General features: G+C 45.9%; 1 protein-coding gene across 2 annotated transcripts in view; it reads left to right on the top strand.

Moving 5' to 3' along the window:
- Positions 1-8,772: 8,772 nt before the first annotated feature.
- c10h12orf56 (chromosome 10 C12orf56 homolog) overlaps positions 8,773-17,936 on the top strand; it is a 146,617-nt gene continuing 137,453 nt past the window's right edge. For both annotated transcript variants that reach the window (XM_073058797.1, XM_073058796.1), the window contains exon 1: positions 8,773-9,143. In XM_073058797.1, the coding sequence (XP_072914898.1) occupies positions 8,901-9,143 (243 nt within the window). In that variant the 5' untranslated portion in view covers positions 8,773-8,900. The remainder of the gene's footprint in view (positions 9,144-17,936) is intronic.

Below are 17,936 nucleotides of genomic sequence, written 5' to 3'. Positions count from 1 at the left end.
GGTCCTCAGTCGTGTTCTCTGGCGACTGCACATTTGCTCACAAAACGCTGGGTAGAGGGGCCTCATCCCTCTGTGTTTCAGACTGGTTTGGGGTCCGCCACACCCCCCCCCCCAACCTGCCTCGCTTCCGGCATGGTGATGAACCTTCCGCTTAAACTGGACTGCCGAGACCTTCAGGTGACTGTGAAGCCTGAAGATCATTATGTTGATTTAAAAGTACATTGCTCAGAGGGAAATTACATGCTGCAGCTTGCAGTGAGAGTAATTTGAAAGAGGTTTATTTAGAAGTGTTGTCCTCAGCCCATAGATCATTATCGTGGTTCACTGCTGCCACCATTAAATGCTACAATAAATGAGGGGCTTCTTTCCCTCTCCCTCTACTCCGAGGTTCAGTGCATCCCTCAGCACGAACTCCTGCAGCCTGGAATGTGCCAGTCAGCGGCATTCCTCCTTGAACATCTCGACGTGCTGATAAACCAACAAGTTTCGTGCTGACCAAAGAGCATTTTTCACCAGGATGATGATCTGCCAGCAGCACCGGATGTTTGCCTCTGTGAGCATCTCTGGATACAGCCCGGAGATCAGAGATCTCCCCCTCTGTTACACAGCTGTTCGGGCTGAAATGCAGCACCCAGACCTTTTCATCTTCCTCCACACCTCCTTGGATAACCCACAGTGAGCAAAGAGGTGAGGCATCATCCCGCAGTGGGAGTGATGGTCGAGCATGCAGAAAGGATCTGACTGGGAGTCAGCCAGGCAAGGTCATGGAGCCAGTTGGTGAGACCTGGCAATGAGGCATTCTGCCAGATGGTCTAGACTGTCCGCTCAGGAAACCACCCTACTGTGTCCATCAAGTCCTTCTCCTGCAATGTCTGCAGGACGTTCCATGCTGACCACTGCCTGATGGACTTGTGGTCAAAGGTATTGGTCTGGAAGAACTTTTCCATGAAAGACAGGTAGTGCAGCAATGTCCAGCTGACTGGGATATTGTGCAGAAACAGGGCCAGACTCATCCTTCGCAACACTGGGGACAGAGAGAACCTCTGCATGTGATGCTACTTTTTGTCCACACACAGCCTGATGCAGCCACACACCGGTTTAAGGTGGTGCTGGTGAAACTCAGCATCTACTCATCGGTGGCAAACAAAACGAAGAAAACAACTAGAGACTTTGTTAGTAACACTTTTTTCTGATAACCAATCAGTGTGTCCTGAAGTCTCAGAGATTCAGTACAGTTGTGGTGTGGTGGGCTCCGGGCCGGAATGTAGGGAGTGGGCCAATGTATGCCCATTGCTGGAGCAGACTTGGAGATGATTCAATGCAACTGTACTTCCTTAGAAGGTTGGCGTCATTCAATGTCTGTAGTGAGATGCTGAAGATGTTCTATAGGTCAGTTGTGGAGAGCGCCCTCTTCTTTGTGGTGGCGTGTTGGGGAGGAAGCATTAAGAAGAGGGACGCCTCACGTCTTAATAAGCTGGTAAGGAAGGCGGGCTCTGTCGTGGGCAAAGTACTGGAGAGTTTAACATCGGTAGCTGAGCGAAGGGCGCTGAGTAGGCTACGGTCAATTATGGAAAACTCTGAACATCCTCTACATAGCACCATCCAGAGACAGAGAAGCAGTTTCAGCGACAGGTTACTATCGATGCAATGCTCCTCAGACAGGATGAAGAGGTCAATACTCCCCAATGCCATTAGGCTTTACAATTCAACTGCCAGGACTTAAGAACTTTTTAAAAGCTATTATAAATGCTTTTTGAGATAGTGATTTAGATGCATATCATATTTTTTTTACTGAGTTAAGTATTGTATGTAATTAGTTTTGCTACAACAAGTGTATGGGACATTGGAAAAAAAGTTGAATTTCCCCATGGGGATGAATAAAGTATCTATCTATCTATCTATCTATCTAACTGAGCTGAGAGGAGGCAGAGCCCGGGCCCGTCCCCAAAAGCAAGGAAAGGTTTGATCGAAGCCAGGCCGAATTGGATGCGGGCCGAACTGAGAGCAGAGCCCGGGCCCAAGAGTGAGGAACAACCTGATCTCTGGAGGATTTAGGTGCCGGGCCAGATTACAAAGGTCAGGGTTGTCGGGGTCGGAGGTGAGTACCGAGCCAGGCTGGCTCAGTTCAGCTCACCGCTCTGTGCTGAACTGAGGCTGTGGCTTCGTGTCTGTGGACAGACTCGCTTTTAAACATCAGTTCTGAATGAAGGGTCTCGGTCCGAAACGTCAACTGTGCTTCTTCCTATAGATGCTGCCTGGCCTGCTGTGTTCCACCAGCATTTTGTGTGTGTTGCTTGAATTTCCAGCAACTGCAGATTTCCTCGTGTTTGCGAGTTCTGAATGCAATTTGCTTACTTTTACTGTTTGCACAATATGCTTTTTTGGGTATTGGGTATTTGACAGTCTACTTTAAATGTGTTCTTTTGAGTTGCTTTGTTTTGTGGGGCCTGAAAGGAGATGAATCTCAAGCTCGTATACCTACTTTGATAATAAATGTACTTTGAACAACAGAGTGAGCATGGCACTGGGTATGTTCTTGTTCCCATTGTCCTGGGGCTTGAGCATTGTGACCTGTCTGACCTGCTCCACCCTGCATCCCTAGATGAACCTGAAGACAGTTGGGTGATTCCCAAGCTGGAGGAGCAGGAGATGGGCCACACCCACGACAAATACAGCAGCTCTGAGAGCACCTCATACCTGATGACCAGGTTCTTCCTGGTTACCGACAGGGAGTGCCCTCCCCCACAGTCCCAACTCCTGTTTCACCTTCCGAGTCAATTCCAGCCAATTCTTGTTGCACGCCTCAGCCCCTCTGAACCAGATCCCCAACACCTTCACGTAATCGGACCTGATGGTGAAGGGGACACATCGATCGGGCCAGTTGCCGAAGAGCATGGCTTCGCTGTGGCTAACCCTGGCCACAGATGTCCACTCAGACTAGTTGCTGATGTCATCAATCTGCAAACCGACCTTGGATCCGCACAGAAGATGGTGACATCATCCGTATTCAGGGAGGTTTTCACTTGGGTCTCTCCGCTGCCTGATAGGATTATCCCTCTTATGCTCTTGTCCTTCCTGATGGCTTCTATACAACACACAAACAATAGAGTGGAGAGAGGGCAAGTCTGTCTGACTCCAGACTTGATGGGGAATCTATCTCTTTCCCCCCCCCCCCCCATTGATTTGGACTGCACTACAGAGCAGTTGGATCCATTTCCTGATTCCGTCCCCAAATCCCATTTTGGAGAGAATACCCATCACTACGTGTGTGATATCCTGTCAGAGGCTTTCTCCTGGTCCTAGCTGACCAGCAAGCCATCCATCCCCTGCCCTGTACATTGGCTACGGTGTCCCTTATCAGCACGAGACTGTCCAAGTTCTTCCTGCAAGGTACAGCACAGGTTTGGTCCGGGTAGATCACCTGTCCCAGAACAGACTTGACCCTATTTGAACAGCCTTGGACAGGGTCTTATAGTTTATATTCAAGAGTGAAATGGGTCCCCATTTCCTGAGGCCATCCCTGTCCCCTTCTTCTTGTAAATGAGGACAATGATGCCTCTCCTCATGCCAGCTAACAGAGTAACTCCGTACACTTCCAGGAGGTCTGTGCCCATCCAGTCCCACAGAGCCAAGAACCACTCAGACAGCAAGCTGTCACTTTTGGGATTTATTCCAGTCAAAGGAATGGATGGAGCCAGTCAACTCCTCCAGGGTTAGTGGCTGTTACAGACTCTGCCACTCACTATTGTCTAACACATGCGTGCTAGAGGACACTGGGAGTGCCTGGAGCCTGTGGCCTTTCTGTCATACAGACTGGCATAGAAGGACCTGCAGATCCTTTGAGGATGTGACTGAGCCATCCTCTTCCTTAAGGCTGTGGATCACAGACCTCCCCCTGTGCACAGTTTGGAGAAAGAAATGTGGGCACGTCTCATCCTGTTCCACGGTGCAGACCGTGGATTGGAAGATGATCTTGGGGGATTCGGCAGCAAAGTACTGGGTTTGCCAGCTTTTCGCCTCTCACAACTCCTCCTCCATATTCCCCCCCCACCCCCGGAATGCAGAAGGAGAAGTTGTCACAACTCTGACTGGAGTTGATGCAGTTCTCTCTGTTTCGCCTCTGGATCCCTGTGCAGAAGAAGAACCTCTTGATGTTCTCCTTGGTGGCTTCCCACCAGTAAACACTGGAATCACAGAAGGCTTTCAAGGTTTTCCAACCTGTGTACTCCCTCTCTAGTTCCTTAATGTTCTCTGGGGTCAGCAGCTTCCATGTATCCCTGCTTGCCTTCCAGTCCTCCCGTAGGTGACAGGAGACTCAGGGAAGGCAGTGGTCAGAGAACGCCGGTGTGATATTGGTGAATCTGACCATGATGGGCTCTGATAGGAAGAGGAACGTTGTCCACACTTTTCCGTTTCCTCACATTCAGGTGAGTATCCAAACATTTCTTAACAATCCTTAAGTATCTGCTTCTACCCCCACACTCGGCAGCACAATCCAGACGCCCTCCACTCTCTGTGTAAAAAACCTTGCCCCTCACATCTCCTTTGAAATTACCCCCCCCACCTTAAATGCATGTCCTCTGTTATCAAACATTTCAACCCGTGGACACTCTGATATCAAACATCTCAACCGGTGGACACTCTGATATCAAACATCTCAACCCGTGGACACTCTGATATCAAACATTTCAACCCGTGGACACTCTGATATCAAACATTTCAACCCGTGGACACTCTGATATCAAACATCTCAACCCGTGGACACTCTGATATCAAACATCTCAACCCGTGGACACTCTGATATCAAACATCTCAACCCGTGGACACTCTGATATCAAACATTTCAACCCGTGGACACTCTGATATCAAACATCTCAACCCGTGGACACTCTGATATCAAACATTTCAACCCGTGGACACTCTGATATCAAACATCTCAACCCGTGGACACTCTGATATCAAACATTTCAACCCGTGGACACTCTGATATCAAACATCTCAACCCGTGGACACTCTGATATCAAACATTTCAACCCGTGGACACTCTGATATCAAACATCTCAACCCGTGGACACTCTGATATCAAACATCTCAACCCGTGGACACTCTGATATCAAACATTTCAACCCGTGGACTCTCTGATATCAAACATCTCAACCCGTGGAACCTGAGTGCAACTGACAAGAGATACATCAGACTGACATCTCTTTGAAATCAGAAGTCCAGCACTGCTATCAGCTTTGAGCTCTCAAAAACCACTGGAACCCAAGAACATTCCTCTAAAGTCTGGAGAAGTCTCATCAGAAATGGTCTTCATGGAAGGATTGCTTCAAAAAGCCATTCCTTGAAGTGGAAACAAAGCCAAGAGACTCACCAATGCACAAAAAACACAAGGACTGAGGTGTTGAACAATGGCAGCAAATGCTTTAGACTGAAAAATGAAGATTTGACATCTTGACAGGCAGTTTATCCATAGAAGAGCTGGAGGACATTACATGGATGAGTGTCTGTAGCTAACAATGAATCATAATGGAGATTCCCTACAGGTTTGGGGCTACATTTCTGCAAATGGAGTTTAGTAATCTGGTCAGAATTAATGGAATCCTTAATGCTGAGAAGTACAAGCAGACTCTCATCCATCACACAATACCATCAGGGAGATATCTGATTGGCCCCAACTTCACTCTGTAGCAGGACAATGACCCCAAACAAAAGGCCAAGGTCATAAAGAAATCACTTCAGTGAAAAGAAGAACAAGGAGTTCTGCAACAGATGGTATGGCCTCCATAGAACCTTGACCTTAACATCATCTGGCTGTCTGGAATTACCTGGACAGACAGAAGTAAGCGAGACAACCAAAGTCTACGGAAGAACTGTGGCAAGTTCTCCAAGATGAATGAAACAACCTACCAGCTGGTCTTCTCATTAAACTGCACGGCAGTGTACTGTACCTAAGATAATTGATGCAGTTTTAAAGGTAAAAGATTTGATTTAGTTTTTTTTAACTGATTACTACTCTATATTTTTTTATACTTAGAAACTTATTTCATTATTTTTAAAGCATCTTCACTTTACAGATTTTTTTTTACATAAGTCTAAGACTTTTGCACATTACTGTAGGTTTAAGATCATTGACTTCTATATCAGGTGACCAGTCAGTGGAGATCAGAATGAGATCTCCTCCTCACTGACAATTAATACTAGCGCACCTCAAGGATGCGTGTTTAACCCGATACTCTTTTCTCTCTATACTCACGATTGTGTGGTTAGGTACAGCTCAAAAGCCATCTATAGATTTGCCAATGACATGACTGTTGTCTGCAGAATCTCAGACGCCAACATACAGCAGTGAGATAGATTGGCTGGTTGAGAGGTGTCACAATAACAACCTTCTGTAAGTCTGTAAGACCAAGCAGGCTCCACCAAAAGCACAAGCCTCTTCACCATCTTCATAGGCGATGACACACCATGAAGGACCCTCAGCATCCAGGACATGCCCTCTTCTCATTGCTACCATCAGGGAGGAGGTACGGGAGCCGGAACTCAACATTTACGAACCGCTTCTTTCCCTCCGCCATCAGATCTCTGAACGGACCGTGAACCCATGAATACAACCTCACTTTTTGCTCTCTTTTAATAGACAATAGACAGTAGGTGCAGGAGTAGGCCATTCGGCCCTACTAGCCAGCACCGCTATTCACTGTGACCATGGCTGATCATACACAATCAGTACCCCGTTCCTGCCCTCTCCCCATATCCCTTGACCCCGCTATCTATAAGAGCTCTATCTAACTCTCTCTTGAATGCATCCAGAGACTTGGCCTCCACTGCCTTCTGGGGCAGAGCATTCCACATATCCACCACTCTCTGGGTGAAAAAGTTTTTCCGCATCTCTGTTCTAAATGGCCTACCCCTTATTCTTAAACTGTGGCCTCTAGTTCTGGACTCACCCATCAGCGGGAACATGCTTCCTGCCACCAGCGTGTCCAATCCCTTAATAATCTTATATGTTTCAATCAGATCCCCTCTCATCCTTCTAAATTCCAGTGTATACAAGCCCAGTCGCTCCAATCTTTCAACATATGACAGTCCCGCCATTCCGGGAATTAACCTTGTGAACCTACGCTGCACTCCCTCAATAGCAAGAATGTCCTTCCTCAAATTTGGAGACCAAAACTGCACACAATACTCCTGGTGGAGTCTCACCAGGGCCCTGTACAGCTGCAGAAAGACCTCTTTACTCCTATACTCAATTCCTCTTGTTATAAAAGCCAGCATGCCATTAGCTTTCTTCACTGCCTGCTGTACCTGCATGCTTGCTTTCATTGACTGATGTACAAGAACACCTAGATCTCGTTGTACTTCCCCTTTTCCTAACTTGACTCCATTTAGATAGTAATCTGCCTTCCTGTTCTTGCCACCAAAGTGGATAACCTCACATTTATCCACATTAAACTGCATCTGCCATACATTTGCCCACTCACCCAACCTTTCCAAGTCACCCTGCATTCTCATAACATCCTCCTGACATTTCACACTGCCACCCAGCTTTGTGTCATCAGCAAATTTGCTAATGTTACTTTTAATCCCTTCATCTAAATCATTAATGTATATTGTAAACAGCTGCGGTCCCAGCACCGAACCTTGCGGTACCCCACTGGTCACAGCCTGTCATTCCGAAAGGGACCCGTTAATCACTACTCTTTGTTTTCTGTCAGCCAGCCAATTTTCAATCCATGTCAATACTCTGCCCCCAATACCTTGTGCCCTAATTTTGCCCACTAATCTCCTATGTGGGACTTTATCAAAAGCTTTCTGGAAGTCTAGGTACATACACTACATCCACTGGTTCTCCCTTGTCCATTTTCATAGTTACATCCTCAAAAAACTCCAGAAGATTAGTCAAGCATGATTTTCCCTTCATAAATCCATGCTGACTCGGACTGATCCTTCTACTGCTATCCAAATGTGTTGTAATTTCCTCTTTTATAATTGACTCCAGCATCTTTCCCACCACTGACGTCAGGCTAACCGGTCTATAATTCCCTGTTTTCTCTCTCCCTCCTTTCTTGAAAAGTGGGACAACATTAGCCACCCTCCAATCAGCAGGAACTGTTCCTGAATCTATAGAACATTGGAAAATGATTACCAATGCATCCACAATTTCTAGAGCCACCTCTTTAAGTACCCTGGGATGCAGACCATCAGGTCCCGGGGACTTAACAGCCTTCAGACTCAACAGTCTATCCAACACCATTTCTTGCCTAATATAAATTTCCTTCAGTTCATCCTTTACCCTAGTTCCTTTGGCCACTATTACATCTGGGAGATTGTTTGTGTCTTCCCTAGTGAAGACAGATCCAAAGTACCTGTTCAACTCGTCTGCCATTACCTTATTCCCCATAATAAATTCACCCTTTTCTGTCTTCAGTGGTCCAATTTTGGTCTTAACTATTTTTTTGCTATTCACATACCTAAAGAAGCTTTTACTATCCTCCTTTATATTTTTGCACTACTTTTGCACTATATATTTTTGCACTACTTATTTATTTTTATATTTCGTATTGCCACTTATAGTATTTTATTATATTTTGCATTACACTGCTGCCGCAAAACATCAAATTTCACGACATATGTCTGTGATAATAGACCTGTTTCTGCTTTTGAGTAAATTAATGAATGGATTGACAGAATGCGGGGGGCGTGGCTGTGACGTAAAAGTTTCTGGCGATTGGAGCTTGCGGCCATTGTGACGTCAGAGGGAGGGGTTCCCCTCCCCGGGAGCGCGCGCTTGAGCCCAATCGAAACAAGTAGAAAGTAGCAGATCGTTCCCGCTGTCAACACTCATTAGCACTCGAAAACAGCAGCAACTTTGTCCATTTTAATCTTTCCTCCTGTATATGGCGAGGAACGTCCCTTTCAAGCGGCACGATAAACTCGATTTCTTTCTCAAACGACACTTGGACGAGAGCGTCTTCAATAAGATCCGAATGTACGAAGCGTGCATCGTAGTGACAGAGAAGAAACACAAGAAAGCCTTCCACTTTGTCATCCTCACCGACGAATGTATTTATTTGACGCAAAACCCACCCAAGACCATCCACGAGGCCGTACATCTCGGCGACGTTGTTGCAATTGAGCTGGTGAGCCCATCTCTTTTTTTCGACTTTGGAAGTCAGCGAAGCGAAATCGAAATACTTCACACTTCAAGATTATAGTTTAGATCCGCGATTTTATTTTCATTTTTAATCTGCTATTTCCTTTGCAACAATGAACCTACCCACCCATTACATTTTAATCTTAAACTTTTGAATTTGCCTTTTTTAAGTTTGTTCTTCTCTCTAGCTAAGTAATGAAATAGATTTTGCAGAATACCTTAAAAGAATAATCGTCCTAGTGTAGGGTGGTCTGTAGATTTCTAATTTGCATAAATATTTGGGATAAACCCATTCCCGACACAGCTTTTCGGAAGGGCGCTATTCCTCGAGTTTAGCAACAAGACTGTTACAGAAATGACCTCTTTGCGATATTGAGTACAGATGTGGAGAACGTGAAAATCATAAAACGTGGAACTATTTTTTTATCCTGAAATTTGACTCTTCATGCACCATTCTATTCGAAAACCGCGAATGAATGTTTCACACGTTTGCTGGAAAGCTGTGGATGTGTTAGTTCAGAAACATAATTCTGCTACAGATTATATCCTCTACCAATCACCGTCTATTTAGAAGTTAAAGATAGGTGGTGATCTGGGAATCTAGTGCTAGTGCTTTGTGAAAATTTATTAGGTTTGTATTTGTGTCTTCAGAAGTCTAAGCGTTCTATATTCAATTCTGTGATGTATATATAGGTTATGCATAATAATTAATAATAATTATAATATATAATAAATAAACAGATATATAGATATAGTGTTCTATATTTTCCAGACTGTTTTGAAATAACTTTGTAAAGCAGAGAACTCCAGTAATGGATCTCAGGCAAGGGAAGGGGTGATTGCTTTCAAAACCCTTGACTGAAGTGTTCATAATCGACAAAAACAATAAATGCTCTTTACCAGAATCAGAATATATTTTCCACAGTTTGTGCAAAGATGCACTTTGTCAGAGTCTGTGAGTGGGCTCTGCTGGGATTATCTGAGTAACTGGATAGTTTCCTGGGCTACTTCGGTAGCAGCAAGGCAGGCAGGCATTTTATGTGGGACTGAAGTTGTGCTGTGTACACTGAAGAGGAGAGCTCTCTGAATGTGACGGGGGAGGGAGACAAATGAGATTGCACATCCCCTGCCAAGTTGAGGGCTGTGTTGTACAGAACTAGAAAAGCCCTGGTTTATTGGTAGATAAAAGGCAGCTCAGTGGGGAACTCCGCGGCCTCTGATCGAGATTTGAACACAAACCCCACTCCAGGGACTTGCACGCCAGCGCTGGTCAGTAATTGTGGTGAATTAGCCCCTGGGAGCCATTCATGAACCAGCTGAGTTTTAAGGAGGAGAAAAAGCAGTCCCAAGCAATCTGATTTGTTTTGTAATTCGTCAGGGCTCCCCTCTGCTGGCTGCAGTCGTCTTCCATCTCCCCTGCCGGAGCGCGGGCCGCTGACCGCTCCTTCCTCTCTCGGGTGGGGGTCTTTGGAGCTTCTGTTTCTGGGATGGGGTAGCTAGCCCCACGGCCAACCCTCCTCCTCTCACCGCTCATGGCGGAGTTTTATTTACGGGGGGGGGGGAGTGTGGAATATATCTAACCAATACAAAATAAAAGCAAAGTTTGTGAGGTAGTGTTAGTGGCTCATGGACCGTTCAGAAATCGGATGCCGGAGCGTGAGTCTCCTCCCTGACGGTAACAATGAGAAGACGGATGGCCTCAGTTGTGGGGGTCCTTGATGAGGAATCGCCTTATGGAGATGACCTCAATGCTGGCGCCCTTTTTATTTCTGTTAGCACCGTATGTATGGCCTTGCAGCCAGTTTGAGTAACTTGGCTCTGTCCCCGTGCAACACAATCTCTTCCATTGTGTGAAACATTCTGACTCGATGTACCTGTGCTAATGAACCTGTAATTAGGCGCTTTCTCCCGAGTGGCACAATGCCACAGCTATCAGCGGGCCAGTGGCTTGTGTCTGAGTGTAGTGGAATATCCCAGTGCTGCCTGTATGGGAGTAACTGCTCTCCGCCACCCACTTCCAGCAGGTGAAGCACACAGCGAGACCGAATCCCGAGGATTGTGTGCAGTTCTGGTCACCTACCTACAGGAAAGATATCAACAAGTTGAAAGAGTTCAGAGAAAATTGACATGTTTTTCCGAGACTTGCTTGTCAGTCTTTGCTTATGTATAGTTTTTCATAAATTTTACCAGTATTATTTCCTTGTAAATGCCCGCAAGAAAATGAATCTCGAGGTAGTGTATGGTGCTTTGATAATTACTTTACTTTGACTTTGAGGACCTGAGTTACAGGGAAAGGTTGAACAGCTGAGGACTTTATTCCCTGGAGTGTGGGAGAATGAGGGGAGACTTGATCGAGGTGTATAAAATTATGAGGGGTACAGATGCGGTCAATGCAAGCTGGAGTTTTCCACTGACGCTGGGAGAGGCTAGAACTAGAGGTCATGGGTTAAGGGTGAAAGGTGAAAAGGGTAACCTGAGGGGAAACTTCTTCACTCTGTTACGAACCCCGTAACTGGGTCACTTACCAGCAAAGATAGAGAGGTCCGTTGAAGTCTGATGGTACTATTTTTAACAGTATTTATTGATAAAAATACACAAAATAATATCAATGCAAACACACAGATAATATACGTCGTCAATACTAAATCTAAAAGCGCGGGTATAATAATAATCAATAAGAAATAGCTCTATCGTTGTCTAGGGGATAATGTATTGTCTGATGGAAATATAAAAGTCACTTTAGTTCAGCCAAGCTGTAGGCTGCAGCCTTTTTGGTTGGAGAGAAAGACGGAGGTTTAACTTGCCCATTCCTTTTATGATGTCAATCCTTCGAGAGTCGTTGGGGGACTGATTTCCCCTTCGAGGTTAGCTAAAGCCGTGCTTCCGTGGCAAGACCCACCAATTCTGAGGCAAATGGAAAAGGACGCACGTGGGCTGGTTCCACCGGCTTTCCCTGTTACGCTGTTACAGGAGTTCTAGCATTTCTTCTGGTGTGTCTGAAGGGGCTGTTCCTCAGACCCTCTTTTATCCTGACTCGCAGGGTCTCAGATGTCAATCAGGTTGGGATGATGCAATCCATCCACCAACCCCCCCCTCGGTTCATTGCCTGGGGGCTTCGATGCATCGTACAGGATTCAATACACAAGTCCGTCTCCAAGAGACAATAGCCGTTATCAATGGTTCCGCCTTTCGGAGGCCAGGACACATTCCAAACTCTTTGTGGATTCTGCATGTCTTTCTCTCATTTCCTGGGTCTCCTGACTCGAATCAATAGCGATCCTGCGATTCTCAAAAAGGAGGGGGCCACGGGCGTAACACCCCCTTTCTTCAATGCGTTTTTACCATCGGAGTAATACAGAGTCTTGCAGGATTTTAGAATCTAACACAATACAAAAGCTTTTCCTTTCACTACAGAGTAATACAGTTACACATTCAATTCAGTATCTAGATGGTTACCGATTACATTTTCACTTCCTTTAATATCTTAACATCTTGTACCCTACTAAAGTCTTGTAGCATCAGACTCCAATTTAGTAACCACCTTTTTTTTCTTCAGCAAACAAAACTAATGAGTTGTGATCTTAAGCTTACGTGTATACTACAAAAGTTCATGCAAATACTAATCTTTATGTTGCTTTCAAACTTAACAGGCAGGCTTCCATGGGGATTGTCTTTTATTATTCACAGGCTTTGTCGAAATCCCTTAAAACCGGTTTCTGCTATTTAAAAATGGCGTCCCCATTAACCCTCGCCTCTTTTCTGGTTACTTCCCACGTGGGGGGCTGGCGCACCCTGGCGAAATAGGCTTTCATCCGCTCCTTCCATAGGAGTGATTTTAACAATAATGTGTTCCAAACTTAGCCCATTTCCTGAATTTCCACCCAATTCCTTAATTTTACTCAAGTTGCTAGTTTTCTCTTCAGGACCCCTGAGGCTATTGGGTCTCGATACCAGTGATCCCTCTTTGTTCAAACAGCATTTCGAATTCTGCGGTTTCACACCACACTCTGGAATAACAATAGCGTGTGGGGCCCCTTTACCGTCCAACTCAATCTGTAATGGATCCACGGGTGCCGCGGTACCAAGCCTTTGTCCCTGTAGCCTGGTGGCTGCTTCTAATATCAATTCAGAATTTAAACTTTCTTCATTCGATTTGGAAACCACATTTTTCCCTTTTCCTGCAATGATAATGGTCACTTCACCACCCGCTATCTCCTCGCTAACCTTTAACACCTCTTCGAGCACAAACACCTGGGAACTCTCACTTCCCGCTATTACCGAGGTTAACCCTTTCTTCACTGAACCAAGTCTATCTAACCCACAGGGACTGCATTCCTTTTCAACTGAATCAAATACCTCAGCCTTTTTTTGAGCTCCATTACTAGGTTCAGTACCACGTGCATCCACATCTTGGACACACTCAAACGGGACATTTGCCTCTTCCAGGCTTTCAATACCCGTACCCTTTTCAAATTCTAAATTCCCCTGATTCTCCCAGCTGCTCTCTGGGCAACTCCCTTCCGGAGAAAACTCAACCCCGCGGGCTGAAACAACCTCGTCTGCCAACCCAGCAGACTTCTTCAAGGTAATGGCATCCTTTTCATCTAGGACTGCCCTCATTTCATTATCGGGAACACCTTTAGAACTTTCCACTTCTTCAAACAGTTCTGCCAAGCCAGACAGATCATCCATGTCCAACCCTGGACCTTTTAACAGCTTTACCTGTTTCTCATCTTCATTTCGTGCCTCTAGCACTTCACTCCTCGCTAAGGGCAGGGCTACCTCCTCTCCCTTACTCTCTTTCACTTTACTACTCTCTGTTTTACCACCCTCCAAACCCTCGTGGTACAGGGTCGGTAAAAACGTCTCGGCCAAATTGATACTGGCCAGATTTAAACTGCTCTCGTTCTTAGCTGCCTTTCTTGACATGCTGCGAGTGATCGCACATGCGTGATAGATCTTTGAATCTAGGGGCGGAGCCTCAACACTCACAGGCTGTCTCGTCAGCGTCATTGCTGACCAAACCTTACCACCGGCTAAATCGTTACCCAGAAGGATGTCTGCGTCAGTTCTCGGGAATTCTGATCACACCCCCATTTCAACTGGTCCAGAGACTAGCTCACAATTCATAATGATCCTATGCAAGGGCACCATTTCCGTCCCTTTTCCTATTCCTTTCACAGCTACCACTCCCGTCTTGCGACCAAAATCTAGTACCTTACTGCTAATCAATGACAGTTCAGCGCCCGTGTCTCTCCAGATCCGTACTGGAACTGGTGTACCTCCCTCCTTCACAGACACGGTTCCGTTTGACATACAAGTCTCAGACCCTTCTCGTACTCTGTCTACTCGGGGATTTCTTGTCGATTTACTGATTACCACGGCACATCCGATAGGGACTGCTGTTTTCCCTCTTCCTGTCTCCTTCCTCGGAGCAAAGCACCTAGATGCAATATGTCCCCCCTTTCCACAATTAAAACAGGTCAAGCCCGGAAATCTCTGGCCGTCTTGCCTTTCCCCCTCAATCTTACCACTAGCTCCCAGCGGGACCTCTGCCTCAGCCGGCGTGCTTTCTCTATCATTCCCACGTTCTCTCTGGGAACTTTTATTCGAGGAAAACTTTGACTTGTGGGTTAGGGCATATTCATCTGTGAACCTAGCAAATTCTGAGATGGACTTATTCGGCTTCTCATTCAAATACATCTGGATATCCTCCGAAACACAACCTTTAAATTCCTCAATCAGAATTAACTCCCTGAGACGCCAAAAATCCTCTTCCACTATCTCTGCTGTGCACCAACGGTCCAAGAGCACACCCTTCTCATAGGCAAACTCGGTATACGTCTGATTCCACCCTTTCTTTAAATTTCTGAACTTTTGTCTATACGCTTCAGGTACTAACTCATAACTCCGGAGAATGGCCGCCTTTACTTTGTCATAACTGTCCTCCTCTTCCTCCTCCATGGACAACGCCGCATATGCCCGCTGTGCCTTCCCTTTTAACACACTTTGTAACCGCACCACCCACTGATCTCTGGGCCACTTCTGATTCACTGCCACCTTTTCAAAAAGCAAGAAATAACTATCAACATCCGTCTCCTTGAACGGAGGTACTAACCTCAACTCCCGACTAACATTAAACCACTCCTCTCGGTCCGACCCGACTTCGTTGCTCTTGCCTTAACTTCTCCATCTCCAAGTCATGTTTCCTCTGTTTCTCTGCCTCCCTCTCCTTCTCGGCCCTTTCCTTCTCTTTCTCTCTCTCTCTCTCTCGGCTCTGTCTTTCTCCTTCTCAGCTGCTTCCAGCTGTTTTAACTGAATTTCATGCTCTCTTTGTTTCTCAGCTCTTTCCTGCTCCCGTTTCACCTCTAACTCCTTTAGCTGAAGCGCATGCTCCCTTTCTCTCTCGGCCCTTTCTTTCTCCTTCTCAGCTGCTTTAACTTAATTGCATGTTCCAACCTTAATTTCTCCAACTCTAACTGAGTCGTCCCACTAGCTGGTACCTTTTCAGGGATATTTTCCAATACCTCAGCTGCAAACACATTCTTCCCAATATAATACTGAGTTATTGCCCTCCGCACCTCCCGCTTTTTCATTGACAACCTCACCTCTGCGAGGTTTAACCCCTTCGCCAAATTTATCAAGTCTGATTTGGTGGCCGCCTCTAGCACCTCCAGAGTCGGATTTTCTAGAAATTCACCCACGTCCATCTTTGCTGGTTTCCCGTCTGGCTACCCGCGTAACCAGATCCAAGTTTGGACTTACAAGCCCAATTCACTGGCCTCCCAATTTGGTGTCAAATCCTGAGACGAGAACCCCAAGTTGTTACGTACCCCGTAACTGGGTCACTTGCCAGCAAAGATAGAGAGGTCCGTTGAAGTCTGATGATAATTTAACAGTATTTATTGATAAAAATACACAAAATAATATCAATGCGAACATACAGATAATATACTTCGTCAATACTAAATCTAAAAGCGCGGGTATAATAATAATCAATAAGAAATAGCTCTATCGTTGTCTAGGGGATAATGTATTGTCCGATGGAAATATAAAAGTCACTTTAGTTCAGTCAAGCTGTAGGCTGCAGCCTTTTTGGTTGGAGAGAAAGACGGAGGTTTAACTTGCCCATTCCTTTTATGATGTCAATCCTTCGAGAGTCGTTGGGGGACTGATTTCCCCTTCGAGGTTAGCTAAAGCCGTGCTTCCGTGGCAAGACCCATCAATTCTGAGGCAAATGGAAAAGGACGCACGTGGGCTGGTTCCACCGGCTTTCGCTGTTACAGGAGTTCTAGCATTTCTTCTGGTGCGTCTGAAGGGGCTGTTCCCTGGACCCTCTTTGATCCTGACTCACAGGGTCTCAGATGTCAATCAGGTTGGGATGATGCAATCCCTCCACCAACCCCCCCCTCGGTTCATTGACTGGGGGCTTCAATGCATCGTACAGGATTCAATACACAATCCCGTCTCCAAGAGACAATAGCCGTTATCAATGGTTCCGCCTTTCGGAGGCCAGGACACATTCCAAACTCTTTGTGGATTCTGCATGTCTTTCTCTCATTTCCTGGGTCTCCTGACTCGAATCAATAGAGATCCTGCCATTCTCAAAAAGGAGGGGGCCACGGGCGTAACAACTCAGAGAATGTGGAAGGAGCGGCCAGTAGAGTGGTGGTGGAAGTGGGATTGATTGCAATATGTAAGAAGGAATGTGTTGCCATTGGAGAGGTTCCTGTGGAGATTTGCCAGAGTGAAAGTGTTAACAATTGAAAAGTGCCTGATCGCTCTGGGCCAGGATTCACTGGAAATCAGAAGAATAAGGGGAGATCTCCTTGAAACCTACAAAATATTGAAAGGCTGAGTTAGGGCGGATGTGGCGAGGATGTTTTCTTCAGTGGGAGAGTCTAGGACTTGAGGGCACAGCAGAATAGAAGGACGTCCCTTTAGAACAGAGATGAGGAATTTCTTTAACAAGGGTGGTGAATCTGTGGAATTCATTGCCACAGACAGCTGTGAAGGCCAACTCATTCGGTGTATTTAAAGTGGAGGTGGATAGGTTCGTGATTAGTCAGGCTGTCAAAGTTTGCAGGGAGAAGGCAGGGGAGTGGAGTTGAGAGGGATAATAAACTGGCCATGATGGAATGGCAGAGCAGAGTTGATGGGCCAAAGGTCCGGTTTGTGCTCCTATGTCTTGTGGCTTTGAAATATCAGGTTACGTTGGGCACAGAATCCAAGTGCGATAAGAAAGAGAAAGACAAAGGAGACTACCGCTGGAATCTGGAGTGGCAAACAAGATGCTGGAGGAACTTAGTGGGTCAGGAGGCACCTGTCATGGGAAATGGACAGTGATGTTTTCGTAGGAGACCCTTCACGGATGCTGCCTCAGCTACTGTGTTCCTCCAGCACCTTGCTTGTTCCTGCAGATTCCAGCATCAGGAAGAAGGCACAGGATCCTCACACCTCAGGGTCAGGAACGGCTATTACCACAAGCCATCAGGAATAACTTCACTCAACTTCACTGAAATGTTCCCACAACCTAAGGACTCATTTTCAAAGACTCTTCATCTCATGTTCTCGATATTTATTGCTTATTTATTATTATTATTATTATTATGGATATTGGATTTTCTGTGAATGCCTGCAAGAAAATGTCTTGGGTGTGTATAAGGCCACATATGTGTACTTTGATAGTTTGAGCTTTGCAGTCCCTTGTGTCTCTGGTGTGTTAGTAAAGGCTGCAGTGTTGAAAGTCTGGATTTAGTGTGATATACCTGCCGATGGC

This window comes from Hemitrygon akajei, chromosome 10 (assembly GCF_048418815.1).
Source record: "Hemitrygon akajei chromosome 10, sHemAka1.3, whole genome shotgun sequence".
In the NCBI taxonomy this organism is placed as follows: domain Eukaryota; kingdom Metazoa; phylum Chordata; class Chondrichthyes; order Myliobatiformes; family Dasyatidae; genus Hemitrygon; species Hemitrygon akajei.
Note: the sequence above shows the minus strand (reverse complement) of the source record. Positions and strands in the feature narration are given on the sequence as shown.